The 16,024-nt window shown below is 40.3% G+C and overlaps 1 protein-coding gene across 5 annotated transcripts in view; it reads right to left on the bottom strand.

The window, feature by feature from the left end:
- RORA (RAR related orphan receptor A) overlaps positions 1 to 16,024 on the bottom strand; it is an 809,830-nt gene that overhangs the window by 10,608 nt on the left and 783,198 nt on the right. For all 5 annotated transcript variants that reach the window (XM_061431124.1, XM_061431123.1, XM_061431125.1 and 2 more), the window contains 6 exons: positions 14,977 to 15,372; positions 8,123 to 8,244; positions 6,414 to 6,546; positions 3,839 to 3,946; positions 2,229 to 2,339; positions 1,176 to 1,288 (listed from right to left, as the gene is read on the bottom strand). In XM_061431124.1, the coding sequence (XP_061287108.1) occupies positions 1,176 to 1,288; positions 2,229 to 2,339; positions 3,839 to 3,946; positions 6,414 to 6,546; positions 8,123 to 8,244; positions 14,977 to 15,372 (983 nt within the window). The remainder of the gene's footprint in view (positions 1 to 1,175; positions 1,289 to 2,228; positions 2,340 to 3,838; positions 3,947 to 6,413; positions 6,547 to 8,122; positions 8,245 to 14,976; positions 15,373 to 16,024) is intronic.

The raw sequence follows: 16,024 nt of genomic DNA, 5'->3' as shown, positions 1-16,024 counted from the left end.
AGTCACTGCTACTACAGGCAAAGCCATCTGTTACATATTTTATGCAAAAGGAATACTGGCTCACTCCAATGACAACAAGTTTCTTCTCTAGAAAGAGCTCTGCCTAGAACAAAGCAATTCTGGGTCTGAGCAAAAGGCCCTGGTTTGGGGAAAAAAAAAAAGGTTAACAGGACTGGTGGAGTCTCAGCATGGACTGTTTACCTGCTGAGGACAGTAGCATGACTTGCACAAATCCTTTTTAAACTCTAAAGCACTGTGCAGTACAGAATATTCAACTCAGAACAATTCACCAGAGCATCAGTCTTGACTCTGTGTTATGTTAGGTGCTCTCTATAATCAAAGACCCAGATGGTATCCTGGCATTGGGGCCAGAAGATGGAGAAGAGGTCTTCTTCCATTTCCCATTCCGGCCTCAGTGTCTCATTTAATAGATGCAAAATCAAAAACAAACTGCAATTAACCCCCAACTTCTTTCTGACCTTGCCTAGCTATCAGGAGGAAAGAATGAAAGTAAACAGGAAGAAAATCCCAAAACTTTCAAATCATGGTCTGGAACAATAAAACAAATAATCCAAGAAAGAACGGGGCTGATTTTTCTAAGACTACATACATACTGCTAGCACCAGCACTGAAGGATATTAACCTATTTTAAATTGCCATCCTAATTATATCTTTACTGTGAAAGATAATAAGCACAAAAGAAATCTTATGTTTTGCATACAGGGTAGTAATGAGAAACTGATGAAGAAAATACAAAAGCCATTTATTGTTGATTAAATAGAATGAAAATTAAAATAGATGGTTACTCTGGATGCTTTAGTCCTTCATCACTTCCTTCTTCTAAATTCCAAGATTTAAATTCTAAGTTCTCTAGTTTATATCAGTATGGGACATTAACTCTGCTTTCTGCCCATCTCTTATGGAACAGGGTGGGGGGTGGTTTCAGAATGATTAATAGTTGAAAAAAAATTCTATCATTGCTCCGTTATTCCAATAGAACTTAACCTGAATTTTGGCACAAGAGAATTTTTTGAAATGGAGATACTTCTTTCTTTTCAGTAGCTTGTCGCTTACTGAGAATTCTGGGGTCTGGTGGGATGACTTACAAACATGATTGGTGTGATCATTGGCAAGGGATAAGCCAGCTGTGTCAATTGGAAACCTTTAGCTCTCACCTTTGTTAGTATTCCATCTTCTCGGTGATTCTTCTGTAGGACATGTTGAAGAGCTAGCTGAATTTTCTGTTGCAGCTTTTCAATTTTTACCTTTTCCTGCAGCCATGAGCGATCTAAATGTGAAAAACCAGACTCCTTAGTATTCTTCTAACATTCTGTCAGAAAACCCAATTCCTCCTGACTCTTAGGTATAGATTATTATACCACAATACAGAGTCAGGGACTATTAGGCCACCTTCACCCCTCATTCAAAATTTGCTCCTAAAGAAGAAGAAAACTAATCTATGACACAAAACAGAGTGCTAAGCCTTTCCATTTTTACTGACATCTGAAGGAAAGGAGGGTCCTCCTCTTCCAAAAAGATAGTCATTTAAATCTAAAACCATGCTCAAACAAGTGCAAATGAAACCACAGCCCCTCAACACTTTCTAAAAGTTACGTTTCTGAATGAAATACTCATAACAATTCACCTAGCCATTACAAAAAATATGAAAATTGTCTTATAATCACAAGGCAACTAAATTTGTCAAGAGAATGCCAAATTAATTAAGGTTGTTAGTTTAGGATAGAATCTTTATGACTAAGAAGTCCAAAAAGAAGATAGCAAATTTTCAAAAGTAGTTATCACCAAGAGGCAGTACTGGTTAAAAACAGAGATTAAATTTAGATAAACTTGTGGATGACATCCAAATGGACTTTAAGAAAAAGGAGAAGGTTTTAAACACCACGTTATCTTGGAGATTGGTGTTAAGGAGGGCAAGCCTACTCTACCACAGCGTTTCTCTTGTTATCAGAGGTTAATTGTAGACAGGATTTTATTCAATTCTCATCTCTTAAGAGTTTATTAGAATAGCATGAGGTCTTCTTAAAATAGGACATGTATAAATGTGTGTAGCAGAGGGATTGTTACCTGAAAAACTGAAAATTAGATTTTAACAAGGATGGCAGTCTCTCTTGGTATCCCCCTGAATATCCTATAGCCATTATAAGTTGTGTACTTGTAAAAATTCTTTACCTGGACAATTGAAAAACCATTGGATTTGGTTATCTTACCTGCTGACATCAGGACAAATGCAGAAAATAATGCAATTTCATCTTCAGTCAGGTGCATAGAACATAAACTCTTTCCAAATTCAAATACAAAGCTAATAAAGTCTTCACAACCTGCCAAAATTAAAGACAGGTTAGGATTTTAGTTATTATCCTAGGAAAAAAAGATGGAAAAAAGTGAAGAGAGATCTACTAGTTGAAGATCAGGGAGAATACCAATAACATTTCTTGTAGTTTAATACTTTCAAACCTTAAAAGAAAAAATCAGTTTAGCTACCATCACCATTACTACCATCATTCACAGAGGGAACTTTAAAAAATATTGTAATTTAAGATATATACATGTATTCTTTTATTGATCACACCACATGGCACGTGGGATCTTAGTTCCCTGACCACGGATTTAATCAGTATCCCCTGCAGAGGAAGCACAGAGCGTTAACAACTGAATTGCCAGGGAAGTACCATTGGCAGTAAACTTTTATTAGGTGATTACTATGTCAGGTGCTGCTCTGAGAGGATTCTTTGAGCATTCTATCAATACTACAACAGCCCTATGAAGAAAGTATTATTGTTACTACCCCACTGTAAAGGCGAGGAAACAAACTTGGGAAGAAAAGGAATGTACTCAAGATTTCACAGGTAGGAAGTAACAGCCTGAGATTCAAAGCTAGATGCCTAACTTCAGAGCCCACACTCTTAACCAACAGTCTAACAGCTATAGTCTGAGATGCTAATTTCACTCATTTTTTGTTTTCCTTAAAACAAACAAGAGTGTTAACATGCTTAAAAATGAAAACAAATGACACTTTACGGTAGTAAAACCATTATTATTATTATAGAAGTGAAAACATAGAATGAGAAAGTCCCATAAAATAAAAATCCACCCCCCAAAACTGGTTAACTTTGGTGTCTGTTCTTTCAGATTTTCATATTATGTGCATATAGTTAAATGTCAATGGGCTATTCTCAAGTATATATACCTCTCAAACATATATTCTCAAGTATATATGCCATTTAATTGTTTTTGAAATCATTTAACAACATATTTTGGATACTATCCCAATCTTAGTGACTTTATCTCACTTTATTTATAGACATCTAAAATAATTTATTTCTAAGGTATATGCCACAGTTTCACTTAACTATACTTTCTTTCCCTGATATCTCATTAACATTGTTATTTGAGGGGTATGGAAGGGCAGACTTTCAGGTCTTTGCTTGATTTTATGTAGCAAATCATATCTTCCAGTTTACTGAATAACATCCCTGCAAACCTCGTTCTTAAAATTTGGAAGGGAACTGGAAGAATACATAACATACATTTCTTTGATGACCAAATAGATAAAATCAAACTCTAGACCTTTACATGTCATATGGACACAAAGCATTTGAGCTGTGTAAATTTTCTATGGTAATTAATCAGAAAGTATTATTAACACAGGTATGCATTAGTATATAACATCCTTTAACTCTTATATCCAAAAACCCCACGATTTCCATTTTGTTTAAGAGCTATCACCCAAAAAAAAAAAAAAAAAAAAGCTATCACCCAACTCCAATTTTTTCCCCTAGCCCTGATCTGAAGACCAAGCACCCAGAGGTTTTCTTACCTAAGGATTTGAAGACATCCGGGCTAGCATATTTCCCATCGAAGTACACGGTATTGTTCTGAGAGTCAAAGGCACGGCACATTCTGATAAATACCACCTCTAGAGAACCTAAGCAAAGGCAGAAACGGAATGGGTTATTCTGTCTTGGTGAGTTGATTTTGACCCCCTTCTGAGTCAACAGGGCTGGGCTTAGCCCATGGGCACTCAGTTACTTATCTCTTTTTTTTTTTTAAAATTTTATTTTATTTTTAAACTTTACATAATTGTATTAGTTTTGCCAAATATCAAAATGAATCCACCACCGGTATACATGTGTTCCCCATCCTGAACCCTCCTCCCTCCCCATACCATCCCTCTGGGTCGTCCCAGTGCTCTAGCCCCAAGCATCCAGTATCGTGCATCGAATCTGGACTGGCATCTCGTTTCATACATGATATTTTACATGTTTCAATGCCATTTTCCCAAATCTTCCCACCCTCTCCCTCTCCCATACAGTCCATAAGACTGTTCTATACATCAGTGTCTCTTTTGCTGTCTCGTACACAGGGTTATTGTTACCATCTTTCTAAATTCCATATATATGCGTTAGTATACTGTATTGGTGTTTTTCCTTCTGGCTTACTTCACTCTGTATAATAGGCTCCAGTTTCATCCACCTCATTAGAACTGATTCAAATGTATTCTTTTTAAGGGCTGAGTAATACTCCATTGTGTATATGTACCATAGCTTTCTTATCCATTCATCTGCTGATGGACATCTAGGTTGCTTCCATGTCCTGGCTATTATAAACAGTGCTGCGATGAACATTGGGGTACACATGTCTCTTTCTCTCCTGGTTTCCTCGAATAGTCAAAGCAATCTTGAGAAAGAAGAATGGAACTGGAGGAATCAACCTACCTGACTTCAGGCTCTACTACAAAGCCACAGTTATCAAGACAGTATGGTACTGGCACAAAGACAGAAATATAGATCAATGGAACAAAATAGAAAGCCCAGAGATAAATCCACGCACATATGGACACCTTATCTTTGACAAAGGAGGCAAGAATATACAATGGATTAAAGACAATCTCTTTAACAAGTGGTGCTGGGAAATCTGGTCAACCACTTGTAAAAGAATGAAACTAGAACACTTTCTAACACCATACACAAAAATAAACTCAAAATGGATTAAAGATCTAAACATAAGACCAGCAACTATAAAACTCCTAGAGGAGAACATAGGCAAAACACTCTCTGATATACATCACAGCAGGATCCTCTATGACCCACCTCCCAGAATATTGGAAATAAAAACAAAAATAAATAAATGGGACCTAATTAACCTTAAAAGCTTCTGCACATCAAAGGAAACTATTAGCAAGGTGAAAAGACAGCCTTCAGAATGGGAGAAAATAATAGCAAATGAAGCAACCGACAAACAACTAATCTCAAAAATATACAAGCAACTCCTACAGCTCAACTCCAGAAAAATAAATGACCCAATCAAAAAATGGGCCAAAGAACTAAATAGACATTTCTCCAAAGAAGACATACAGATGGCTAACAAACACATGAAAAGATGCTCAACATCACTCATTATCAGAGAAATGCAAATCAAAACCACTATGAGGTACCATTTCACACCAGTCAGAATGGCTGCCATCCAAAAGTCTACAAATAATAAATGCTGGAGAGGGTGTGGAGAAAAGGGAACCCTCTTACACTGTTGGTGGGAATGCAAACTAGTACAGCCACTATGGAGAACAGTGTGGAGATTCCTTAAAAAACTGGAAATAGAACTGCCTTATGATCCAGCAATCCCACTGCTGGGCATACACACTGAGGAAACTTATCTCTTTATTTAAAAGGGCAGAGTTCACTAGGGTAATTAAAGACTTCTGCCTAAGCTAAAGCCTGTATTACTTAAGAGAGATTGTGTCCTGCAAAAATACAGTCTTGGAGTTGCTAGAAACACATGTGTGCGTGCGTGCTCAGTTGTGTCTGACTCTTTGCAACCCCATGGACTGCAGCCCTCCAGGCTCCTCTGTCCATGGAATGTTTCAGGCAAGACTACTGGAACAGGTTGTCATTTTCATACTCCAGGGGATCTTCCTGACCCAGGAATGGAACCAGCGACTACTGGGTCTCCTACACTGACATGCAGATTCTTTATCACTGAGCCACCTGGGAAGCCCAGAAACACATAGAGTCCTGTTATTAAAACAAACAAACAAAAAGCCAGGGCTATCTCTCTGAATTCCATAAACAGCCATCTTCCTAACAACTAATCAAAACATCCTGAGGACCTGGGGCACAGAAACAAAACACAGGTGATGGTTAGGACTGGGGAATGCAGTGTGTCTTTCAAATTAATCTTTTCACAGAGAGAAGAAGCAAAATGGAGGGAATGTTTCCTTCAAATAACTCAAACATTAAAAAAAAAAAAAATTCCTTAGTTTCTGCAAGTGAAACCTGAGCTGTTATCATTTGGAGAAAAACTGTTCCCGACACCTTCCTTACCAAGCATTTCTTTAATAAGCTGGTGAAAGCAGGTTAGGAAGAGATCTCAAAATTCACTTGCAAAGCACATACCTGCTTTGAGAAGCACAATTTGATCGTTTTGACATAGTTCCATAAATCCATCAATGCGTTTGGCAAACTCCACCACGTACTGTATAGCTTCTGTAATTTTGATGGCACACAATTGCCACATCACCTCCCGCTGCTGTTGAAGAGGGAAATACATTAACATCCACGGTTACCCATATCTTTGACTCAGCTGTTTTAAGTTTTCCTATTGTGTACAATCCTTCTTTGGAAATAGATTCCCAAAAGCTAGAGGATTTAAGAATAAACAGTTGGCCAGTTACTTGGGTTACAATGATTGCTCCCAAGTTCTTTCTCATCTTCTTCAATTTCTCTCTTGCCATTTTGTTAGCAAAGGGCAGGGGGGAGATGTTATGGTCATAAAGGCAGCGGAAGATGAAAGCCCATGTGAGGAAAGTCACGCATGCCGCTGCTTTAACCCTGGGCCACAGAGAGCGGGAAAGTAGAATCTCCTTTTAAGCAATTACCTGGCCTTGGGGAATTTCATACCACTTTACTTGAGGAAGAGAAGAAAGGGGAGTCAGTTACATTTCCTGTGCGCCTGCTATGAGCTGGGTGTTTTCTGACATCCTTGTCTCATTTCACTTTCACAAGAACGTTTTCTCATTTGCCATAAATGAACACAAACACTCAAAGAGGTTTCACAGCTAGGAGGTACTGGAGCTGGGATTTAAACCCCAGCATTTCTGGCTCTGAATCCTGTTTTGCACACCCTGTGGCTGTTTAATGCTTTCCTGCTTCCCATTGTAACTGTGGCTGCTGGTGCTACCTCAAAGGCAAGCAAGGTGATGTGCTGCTATTTCCCAACCTGTCGTGCTTAATGCCTTTTTATACAGCCACTCTCCAGTTTAGTTACAGGCTAACCTGGGTCCGTCTTGCTGCTCACTTACTTTCCCAATCGTAGTTTAAGGCTGTTTCCACCAATATAAGGGGGTGGGAGAAATACTCAATCAGGAGCCAGGGCTCATGGTCTAGTCCTGATGTTTTCAACCTCCAGCCGTAAGCTAAGGGATGTTAGTTTCCTTGTACGTTAAATGAAGAGGATTAACCTAAATAATCTCCACGGCACTTCCTAAACCAGCATTTCCATGATTTGGAGGGGAAATTTCCTAAGGGCAGAATGGATAATTAAGTGTCCCCCTTCTCCAGCCCTGCCTTCCCATTTGAGTAATCTGTTGAGCAGTGTGTTTTATAGAAAAAAAATGAGTAGCAGCTGCACTACTTCTCAGTCTCATATTGCTAGATTCAGACTGGAGTTAGGATCATAGCTTCCAGATCTTTTTTTTTTAAACACATATTCTCTAAACTCCTTCTTTTTAACCTCTGAAACCATGAGGCTAAGATTATTTTACATCGACTTCCAGACTGTGAAATCTCCCATTGTGATATCGGGAAAACTCCCAACTCATTGAGGCTTTTGGAAGCAGCTTAATCTAGCCCCCTGTAGATAAATGATGGGACAAACATGTACAGTTATCAGAACAACAGAATCTCTGTGCTATTTCTGAAATTTTGCATAGTGACATTTCAGTAAGGTGACAAAGCCCCAGGAACATAATCAGCTCTGGAAGAAAGATTATTAAATAGAAATCTGGTATCTGATGAAAGACATTCATTTTTTGGTCTGTTTGTATTCAAATCTTTTACATTTCCCAGCGTTGCCTCAATCTTAGGTAAAACTGTTCAGAGTCTACCTTGTTTTGATAATTCTCAATCTCCTCCTGCAGAAAGGTCTGCCACGTTATCTGCTGGAGCTCTTCTCTCAAGTATTGGCAAGTTTCCAGATGTGATTTAGATATATTCTGTGCAAGGTGTTCTAAGGAGAAAAACAGGAGATCACGACATGAAAAGCCATTCTTCTTTGGATAACCAGTGTTTTCCCTACTCAATTATTCAATTTAAAATGTAACAAGTATAAAGCAACAGGCTGAACCAGGTTTAATTATCTCGACATATTTAAGTAAGTAATCTGGAATGATTCTGTGTTTTAGAGCAGGAAGAAGGACAGGCAAAGCCAACATTTAACAATAAGACGGCATGCCTTCAAAGACCCTGCTAATCTTGACCTTCTGTGCCTTTACACTAGTGTCTGGGAGTAAGCAAATATCGACCTAGAAAAGTTGTGAAAAATGACTGACACAATCTCTACTTGGCATTTTTATGAAGACACATCTGCCACATACATTTATGGGGAGGGATTACTCTTGAAAAATTGGGAAATGGTATTTTGTATGACAACAATTATGTGTGGTATTTGTTTTTCCTGCAAAATTCAGAACAAGCATTGCTGAAAGCCTACCCAGTCGTTATATATATAGTGTGGTGGTTAAGAGCTGGACTTTGCAGCCAGATTGACTGGGCTGGAATCTCAGCTCCGCTATTTAGTAGTTCTGTGATTTTAGGTAAGTTACTTAACCTCTCTGTGCTTCAGTCTCCTGATATGTAAAATGAGAAAAATAGTACCTATTTCATAGAGCTTCTGTGAGAATTAAATGAGTTGAGCACTCAAAATAGAGAGGATAACACAGCATCTGTTACATAAAACATTTGTTCTCATACTGAAGTGTAAGGATTTTGGAGATATTAAAGAAATAGAAGCCAAACAAGTTTCTCAAGGAACTTATAATATGGTGAACATGTACAGACATGCGGAAAGGACAATTCAAGACATTAGACAATAAAGAGTGAGGTTGAATTATATCAGAAGAGAAAGAAAAACAAAGGTAGTAGGTGCTATCAGGGAAGGGAGAGATGAGGAAAATTAGGTGATGCTTCTTGGCAGAAGAGGAACATTTGGACTGGATCCTGAAGAATGGGGAGGGTTTGGTAGGCAGAGGCCAGTGGTGTGAGGCAGTGGGCCAGTTCCACATTCAAGGGATGGTAATTGAAAGAACAAATATGGCATTTGTAGGAGATAGGAAGATGTGATAGAATGATGATTCAAAACAGGAATATTGGTAGGTAAGAGTCCAAATCCTGAAGGATCTGAATGTGGAGACTGAGAGTATGGACTTGACTGACAAGAGGAGTCAGTGGGATTCTCAAGGGGGAGCTCACATAAAGAACATTGTACTGGGAAACAGAACATGTAGTTCTGCCACCGGGGGACTGAAGGATGGAGAGCCTGGAGGACCAATTAGAAGGCTGCTGAAATCCAGACGTAAGGGACTAACAGCTTGAAATACGTTGCTAATAACTGTTACGGAAGGGAAGGACAATTAAAGACATATTTTAAGGAAATCCCCTGGTGGTCCAGTGGTTAGGATTCCAGGCTTCCACTGCCTCAGGTGTGGATTCAATCCCCGGTTGGGGAACTAAGATCCTGCAAGCTGTGGGTGTGGCTATAAAAAGAAGTATTCTAAAGAAAAATTGATAAGATTCCAAGAGTACAAAATCATACCCCAAAGTGATCCCCTCCTTGCATCTTGAATATAGAATAAGAAAGTTATTTAAAACAATGGTGCCGAGCACAAACTTAGGAACTAATAAGACTATTTATTTAGAAATTTGTTACTGCCTTTCTCAAACAGAATCAGACTTGTTTGTGTGAAAACAGAGCCAGGATCACGTAAATGAAGCTTGAAACTAGAATCTCCTTAGAGAAACTGAAACACAGTAAACTCAACAACCCTACTTGGCAACACACACACATGTAAACAACATAAGTAAACATCATAAACAATAAAACACAGATGCAAGGAAAAAATACAGGAAAGAGACAGAAACTGAGAGGGGAAAGACGGAGAAACCAGCAAATTATTTGTCTTAGAATCAGTGATGCTTGTGAAGAGAAGTGGGGAGTAAAGACAAAAATAATGGGGAAGCATAAACAAGAAAATAAATGTGTAAACAGTAAACCAATTTTTATAAATAGGGGGGAAAAATGATGTAGATGAAGGGTTCACAGGGAAGCTGGGAGAATCCTGGAAGGGGAAGAATGGGAAGAGGCTCTCGGTATTATCTTCCAGATCCTGCTTTTCTCTAGTTAACATGGTCAAGCATCTTCCTGTTTCATTTCATCCTAAAAATTGTCGCCCCTACCTGTTTGAGTCCAGCTTTTAGAAGCAATAACAAATGACGCAATGTTCCATGACCAGTAGAGGGCAGTGGCTGCATTCTCACCAGCTGCCTTTGAGCGAAATTCATACTTGATTTGGCAAGTGTAAGATTTTAGACACTTTCCTATTTTTAAGTCTCCATTTCAGCAAAGAAGAAAATGCTCAGATGGAGTAAAAGCTAAGGAGTTAGTGCAGTCTCTCAGACAAACAGTCTGGTATAGTGAAATACCTTGGAACTAAGAGTTGCTGCTACTGCTGCTAAGTCGCGTTAGTCGTGTCCGACTCTGTGCGACCCTATAGACGGCAGCCCACCAGGCTCCCCCGTCCCTGGGATTCTCCAGGCAAGAACACTGGAGTGGGTTGCCGTTTCCTTCTCCAATGCATGAAAGTGAAAAGTGAAAGGGAAGGCGCTCAGTCATGTCCGACTCCTAGCGACCCCGTGGACTGCAGCCTACCAGGCTCCTCTGTCCATGGGATTTTCCAGGCAAAAGTACTGGAGTGGGGTGCCATTGCCTTCTCCGTGGAACTAAGAGTTAGGAGACCTCTTTTCTGGTCTGAGCTCAGTTGGGTAACTCATTTTGTGACAAGCAAATCAGTTCACTTCCTCAACCATGACTGTGCATCAGTAGAGCCAAGGTCTAGATACTTCAGATAGAAAATCCTGTCTTCTAAGTCACAGATTTTCATAGTGGGATGGAACTTTAGATATTATCTGGTCCAAATCCTCCTCACTTTGTAGGTAATAACATTAACAATGATGATGAAAGATGACACTGAGGTAGAGTTTACTATGTGCTATGTGCACATATACACACACACATACATATACACATACACAGTCATACACACACACACACACACACACACATTTTATCCTTAGTCTTTGTGACAACAAATCTAGGGAGAAAGATACTAATGACAATTGTACTAATTATCCCCATTTTACAGATGAAAAAACCAAGCCACAGTGAGGTTAAGTGACTTTCAAGGTGTCATAGCTGGCAAGCGGACAGTGATTCAAACATATACAAAAGCTCCAGAATCCATGCTCTGAATCTTTACATTCCATGGGTAGGGAGATTGCAGCTTACAGAGATAACGTGACTTACACTAGGTTGTACAACCTACAGCAAAGCTAGAATCACTCACATAAGCTGACTTCTTGTCTCATGCTTTGCCCAGCTGTCTCTCATAGAAGGCTTTAGTAATTATAGTAATAACTGCAATTAGCTGTTTTATTTTTTCTTTCCTTTTCTTTCTTTTTTTTACTACACCACTTGGCTTGCTGGATCTTGGTTCCCTAGCCAGATCTGTTTGTGTGAAAACAGAGCCAGGATCACCTAAATGAAACTTGAAACTAGATCCTCTAACCAGGGATGGAACCAAGGACCCACGGCAGTGAAAGCACCATGTCCTAACCGCTGGCACGCCAGTGAATTCCCGAGTCAACTTTTTAAAATAATGAACATAGATTGTTTATCTGGAGTATGTAACTCAGGTACTAAGTGTATTGGGTGGGCCAAAAAGTTTGTTTGGGCTTTTCCATAAGACGTTACAGAAAAACCCCAACAAACTTTTTGGCCCACCCAATACATAAAGGGCAAAATTTCACAGCCAGAAAGTCAGATATATTTCACTAAAAGTAATGGAGTGTAGATACTATTACGGAAAGAACTGATCTTAGGATATGTTAATTTACAATTTTTTCCAATTGCACAAGTGGTTTCATTTGTTTCAAATCTAATGACAAAATTTAGCCTAAAATGAAGTTTTTAGTTAAAGAAAGAGCAGGGACTTAAACCCTAAAGGAAATGTCAGGGAATTTTTGGAGAGCTTTATTTTGGAGAGCATTAGCAAAGTCTTTGACCACTTTTAAGCCACTCTTAACCCCTCAAACAATTTTACACATGTAAATGGGACAGAAAATCAGAACCCCATTACATCCTTTTTCCAGTTAAATTCTTGTTTAGTTTTGGGTTTGCAGAAAATCCTGATGATGACTTACTTTTATTCATTGTGGGAAATGCCACAATACATGTGAACAATCCCTAGTTTAGGAGAAAGTGGAGAATGGAGGAAAGCACAGGGCTCCCAGGCTCACTGGAGGTGACAGCTATGGAAGAGGAAAGAGCTTGGTCAGGGAAGAGGGGCTGGGGAGGCTGAGTGCACTTTCAGCCCAAGTGCCACATTCAGGAGCCACACACAGGCCAAGCTGTGTGGGTTACCTCCGGGTTGAACATCCGACAAGCAAACAGGAGAGATTCACTCGTATTTCTCATCAAGTGGAAGCACACCTAAAGTGAGTCAGGTCATCTTTCATGATATCATGTCAGCTTTCAATCAAATCCTTATTCATTTCTGAAAATTTTACTTTCATTACAGCTCTGCTTAAGGTTCAGCCAACCAAGATCTCATGACAAAAACGGAAGGTTTTTGTTCTAGTTCAAGAAAAAAAAAAAAAATCAAACCTACCTCTGCTCAGCTTGGCTTCTAGTTCAGAGGTTTCTCTGTTAATCAAAAGAGCTGTGCTACACCTTTAATGCTGTGCAGTGGTTAAAGACCAGGCTTAAAATGTCCCTGCTCTTGAGGATTTAAATTTAGACCCATAAAAAGGTGCTTGTGTAAAAACCGTAAAGAACATTCAATTTGTTATATTTGGAGAAAGATTTTACTGGAAATATAAATTTCACTTAAAAACTGTTTTGTGGGGTACAGAGGTAGAGGAAACCATCTAAAGAACACAACCGTTATTTCTGTGAACCAAGGACATCTGTGCTCAAGTCAGAACCTGCTGGTTCTTTTCCATGTTCAGTCTTCCTTCTCTCCTGGTCTTCACTTAGTCACCCCCACAGCAACTAATTGTAATATCCCAGAGGATTATAACCTTGTATGAGGAACCACGGGGTGAAACAGATCAATTTCGCAAACAGCAAAGGTCCTTATCAAAGTTTCTCTAATAATAGTGCTGTACTTAAAAATCGATTAAATATAACAGAGGATGTTATAACACGACTCCCTTGAAATGAAAAGCTTTCTATTGTCTGTGCTAACATTTCTAGGTCACATCTCCCAAGAAGCACCAATGTCACAGGAATGAGGAAATGACAGTTTTTTTTTTTTTTTTTTTGCATGGTGAGTCTTCTATGGAATACATCAGTTTTGTCATTAACATCCATCACCAAAATTTTGGAAAGTAAAGAAGCCAATTTCCCTTTACTGTTTATAGACTACATCACAGTTGCAAAGGTGAGATGCATACAGGGACTGGGAAGTGATATAAATGCCGAGTGGGATGGACCCATGGAAAGGTGGGAGGCCTTGACTGGTACCAGCTGGTTGTTGACATTTACAAATACTGACCCAGTGTAATCAGATCATTTTTCTCCCCTCCCACAAGAAACTGAAAATCTGAACTTTCAGATGGAATCCTCCAGGTTTAAATTTTTAGCAACTAATTCAAAAATTGAAAAGCTCTGCACTGGTTAAAAAACCATGTCTATGGGCCAGGTTAAGTTGGTGGGTTGCCATTTTTATAACTTTCAGTATAAATCAATACTTAGAATATAATGAAAGCAAAGGAGTTGGTGGGGCCATTCCCTGAGCTTATAGTTTTCTATGGAATTTAAGACTGCTTTAAGTTCATGTTGTCTCAGCTCTGAAGCTGAGAGGTCAGTCAGTTTCTTGGACATGTGATGGGAGACAGTGGATAGACAAAAGTAAGGGGAAAGGTAGAATTATGAAGTGCTTCCAAGGGAGACTACCCTGCTGGCTCAGACGGTACAGAATCCTCCTGCAATGCAGAAGACCTGGGTTTGATCCCTGGGTTAGGAAGATCCCCTGGGGAAGGGAATGGCTACCCACTCCAGTGTTCTTACCTGGGTACTTCCACGGGCAAAGGAGCCTGGAGGGCTATGGTCCATGCGGTCACAAAGAGTTGGACATGACTGAGCAACTATCACTTTCACTTTCCCAATGGTAAAGGTGACTTGCCCTTCTGCTGCTGCTAAGTTGCTTCAGTCATGTCTGATTCTGTGCGACCCCATAGACGGCAGCCCACCAGGCTCCCCCGTCCCTGGGATTCTCCAGGCAAGAACACTGGAGTGGGTTGCCATTTCCTTCTCCAATGCATGAAAGGGAAAAGTGAAAGTGAAGTCGCTCAGTTCTGTCCGACCCTCAGCGACCCTATGGACTGCAGCCTACCAGGCTCCTCCATCCATGGGATTTTCTAGGCAAGAGTACTGGAGGGGGGTGCCATTGCCTTCTCCAGAATTGCCCTTCTAAATGCATGTTTGTTTGTTTTTTTTTTCTGTGGGGCATGTGGGATCTTAGTTCCCTGACCAAGCATTGGAAGCTCAGTCTTAACCACTGGACAACCAGGGAAGTCCCTAGACGCATCATTTTAATATCATAACTTAGAGGAAAGTCAGACATATCCCATTTCCTTCAAAGGCATCAGTAGTACATCCCAATGGAAACACAGAAGCCATTACCTAGTTCTGCCATGGACACAGTTGGGGAAGTCTCTCCATTGGTGAAAGAGCAGTAGGGGAAGAAGCCTGATGCTGGTGTGTAGTCACATATGGGTTCTGGTTTGATTCCATTAATATCAAGACCTGACTGGTCCGGGGAAGGCTGTATGTCCAGGTAGAAGCTGCTGACGGCAGAGTCTGCCTTGCTGCCCTCGGGGGTGTGCCCGTCGATGTAGTTGCTGAGGTCATCATGAAGCTCCGTGAGCCCGTTGGCCGAGATGTTATAGGTGGGAGTCAGCGGCTCGGCCTCTCCAGGCTGCTGTTGGTGGTCTCGCTGCTGCTGCTGCATCCGGTGCTTCTGTACTTCTGCATACAAGCTGTCTCTCTGCTTTTTCGACATGCGGCCAAATTTTACAGCTGGAAGAAAAAAGCCAAGCCACACCATATACAATATGTTTTTCTCCATGATCCTCTCTGGTATGCTTTAGGACTTCCTTTGAAGTTGCAGATAATTTTAATCAAAAACCACATAACCACCAAATAAGGACATGATCCAGAGGTGAAAACGGTCCTACCTCACATAGGCTTGCTCCACATCCCTGACAGCAAAGATACATCCTGGAGGAGCTAAGTTTCAGAAACAGACCCAGGGCTGGTAGAAGAGACCTAGAGCAATGATCAGCTTGGTTTTCATGCTGTCACATAACCCTATGCTCAGTGGGAGCTACTGGACTGCGGTTTGATGGGTTTGTTCCCTCTCGACCCAGGCAGTTGGTCTAGACACTTCTTTTCTTAGTGTTCAGACTCGAGCACAGGGATGCACAAACTGACCGGTCTACATCAGGGCACAAGCAGTCAAATCTCCACATGCGTTCATTTCACTAATCCGTACACTTAGATGAGTTTCTTTCTGATCAAATAGCCAAATCTGGGGCTTCCCGGAGCAAGCTCAACAGACTGCATGAAGCATTTGCAATTCCCTGGGTTACACCTCTGAGTGTACCCCTCGCCTGCTCCTGGGTCATGTGGCCCCTTTGAAACCCTTGGACCCATCTTAAAAGGATACGTT

Source organism: Bos javanicus, chromosome 10 (assembly GCF_032452875.1).
Source record: "Bos javanicus breed banteng chromosome 10, ARS-OSU_banteng_1.0, whole genome shotgun sequence".
NCBI classification, from domain to species: Eukaryota; Metazoa; Chordata; class Mammalia; order Artiodactyla; family Bovidae; genus Bos; species Bos javanicus.
This window is presented reverse-complemented; position numbering and strand designations above follow the sequence as displayed.